Source organism: Phoenix dactylifera, chromosome 7, assembly GCF_009389715.1.
Source record: "Phoenix dactylifera cultivar Barhee BC4 chromosome 7, palm_55x_up_171113_PBpolish2nd_filt_p, whole genome shotgun sequence".
Classification (NCBI taxonomy): Eukaryota; Viridiplantae; Streptophyta; class Magnoliopsida; order Arecales; family Arecaceae; genus Phoenix; species Phoenix dactylifera.
The window spans coordinates 11,613,907-11,616,395 of NC_052398.1; the positions used below are offsets into that span (position 1 = coordinate 11,613,907).

At 43.6% G+C, this 2,489-nt stretch overlaps 1 protein-coding gene across 1 annotated transcript; it reads right to left on the reverse strand.

The window, feature by feature from the left end:
* Positions 1 to 228: 228 nt before the first annotated feature.
* LOC103718724 (gibberellin 20 oxidase 2) lies at positions 229 to 2,274 on the reverse strand. The gene is made up of 3 exons (XM_039128466.1): positions 1,707 to 2,274; positions 1,298 to 1,619; positions 229 to 243 (listed from the first exon to the last, which is right to left on the reverse strand). Exons 1-3 carry the CDS (start codon positions 2,246 to 2,248, stop codon positions 229 to 231), a joined length of 879 nt encoding a protein of 292 aa, XP_038984394.1. The 5' UTR covers positions 2,249 to 2,274.
* Positions 2,275 to 2,489: the final 215 nt, after the last annotated feature.

Below are 2,489 nucleotides of genomic sequence, written 5' to 3' on the forward strand. Positions count from 1 at the left end.
AATTAGGGCCAAAGAGGCCTGATAATGTTTTTAATTTCTTTTCTTCTTTTGGATGAAAGGCCTGATAATGTGTTAAAACTTCGTAGTGGTTAATTTGTTTGGTGCAAAATTAGGTGATGAAACTTAGCTACCACCACAAAGTCTAGGAGAATTGTTCGAACTTGGCTATTACTTTTCTAAGCATTTGTAGGTGCAAATATTAACCTGTACAATAGAAAAGTCTATTTTTCATGAGTTTGCAATCTGCAGCATCATTTGTAGAACTACGTAATAGCAGTTCACAGTTTAGACGAGAGAAAACCGAAGTCTGCTCTTTAGATCGACTGTTATTTTATGATTATTTTTTATTGATTAAAAATTTTTGTCCAACATTTGATTTTGATGCCCATTTTCTGCTCACCGTTACCCATTTATAATTGTCTATCGAATATTATAACTATATACACAGATAAGAACGACTGTACGCAAAATAGATTTGACTTTGTATCAGGGATTCAATGTCAAGTGGTAATTAAATACGTCAGAAATAAATATAAAATGATAGTCAAATTAAGGATTGGATCTTCATTTGTTTCCTGTCGGAAAAAGAATGCAATATATTTTCTTGCCTTTGTAAAATTGTTGCCGAAAAGATGATAAATATGAAATATAAGTTGGTATAAACCAGGAATTGGGGTGTGGTTTGGTTTGAAGATGCACCACAAGCCTCTTGAGCAATATGTGACTTGGATCCGACGAAATTAAGATGGTCAGTGCACTATGCGAAATGTTAAGCACTATTTGCCCACACAATTGTGGAGGCATATTGACAAGACAGACAAGCCAATGTGCTGATTTCACTCTTATGGTGATACCATAAATATATGAAAGCCTAAGGCTTATGCAGAAGTAAAACCTTTTAAATGCAATTATATCGGTATTCTAGGACAGATGGTAAACCCAACGCTGCAGAAATTATATCTAACACCGAATGCATCATATAGCTGTGCGCCACACCAATCTGTCTCGTATGGTGTATGACTATGTTGGTGCATGAGATGTAAGGGCATAGTTTGCCCATGCAACTACACAACTGCATGCATGGGACCTACCAAGATCACCTCCATATGTGTGCATCCACATCATCTCACTAATCCAAACAAAATTCCATGTTAAGCAACCAGTAATTAACCCTAACTTAAATGACTTGTCCTTTTTGCTTCATGACCTCCCTGTTCTATTTATTTACCAACCCCCTTCGCTTAGAAAGTGATACGATTAGTATCAGCTTGTTTATAAATATAGGCAGCACGCATACCATGAACGTGTCGCCAATATTGATCACGAGAGCGTCACGTATCGGGCGGACAGACTGCCATCCACCGTCAACGAACACCTCGAGCCCCCCCACCTGGTCTTGTTTGAGAACGGTTAGCGAGGTTGGGTCGCAATGCGGTCCGGTCCCGAGTGCGAGCTCCGGCTCTTGGCATGGAGGGTAGTAGTTGCATCTCATTATAGAGCTGCTGTCCTCGAAGAATTCTCGGTAGAACGATCGATCTACTCCCAAGCTGATTGCTAGGATCTCCATGATGGCCAATGACAGGTCCTTCATGGCCTTACAATACTTTTGATAGACCAACCTGTATGAACCCAGGTGTTCGTCATGTTAGCAAAAGACCTACCTTATTAAATGCATGTTGGTGGCGTAACACTGGATAAAAGCTTACCCCATTCTCTCAAAATCTTTGCCTAGGATGGATGTGAAGTAGTCCACGACCGTGTGTTCAGGACCAGACTCAAGGTAGCCAAAGGAGAGGGTCTCCTTCCAAGGTAGTTTGGAGGAGAAGCGGTCGGAGTGAGCCCCGGCATACCCCCACAGGCTCCCTGGCTTCCTCTTCGCCTGTAGCTTGCAGCTAAGGGGAAGTCTAAAGAATTCATCCATGCAATCAAATGCGTCTTGGGTGAGTGACGCATCGACACCGTGGTTGGTGACCTGGAAGAAACCGTGGCTACTGCAGGTGGTCCTGATGAGCTCAGCCGCTCGCAGTGTGGAAGCCTCGTCGCCTTGGAAGAAACCCTCGAGGTCCACCACTGGCACATTGAGTTCTTTTAGAGTGCTCGGCCTTTCACTTGGAGGCCATATGAACTCGCTCGGGATCTTGGTTTGTTTTCGAAGCAAAAAGGAGTCAAAGACCACGCCACCAGCATTGGTGTCTTTCTTGATGTCTATTGGAGGGCAGAGGAGGATGGAGGTGGGACTTGAGGCCATTTGGAGAACCACTCAAGAGGAAGTGTAGGGGAGGAAGAAGGGAGGAGATGGACAGTAAGTATTTTGGGGGCTGAAGGCAATATTTATAAGTGGGGCAAGGCAACAAAAGGACGAAGAAAGAGTTGAAACAAGGAGGGGAAGGGACCCTTGGTGCATGGACCATAGATGGAGAAGTAAGTTGTGGGGCAGAGTGTAAGGGGATAAGGCCAAGGCCGCCCATTGGTAAGGTCGAAGCAGCACT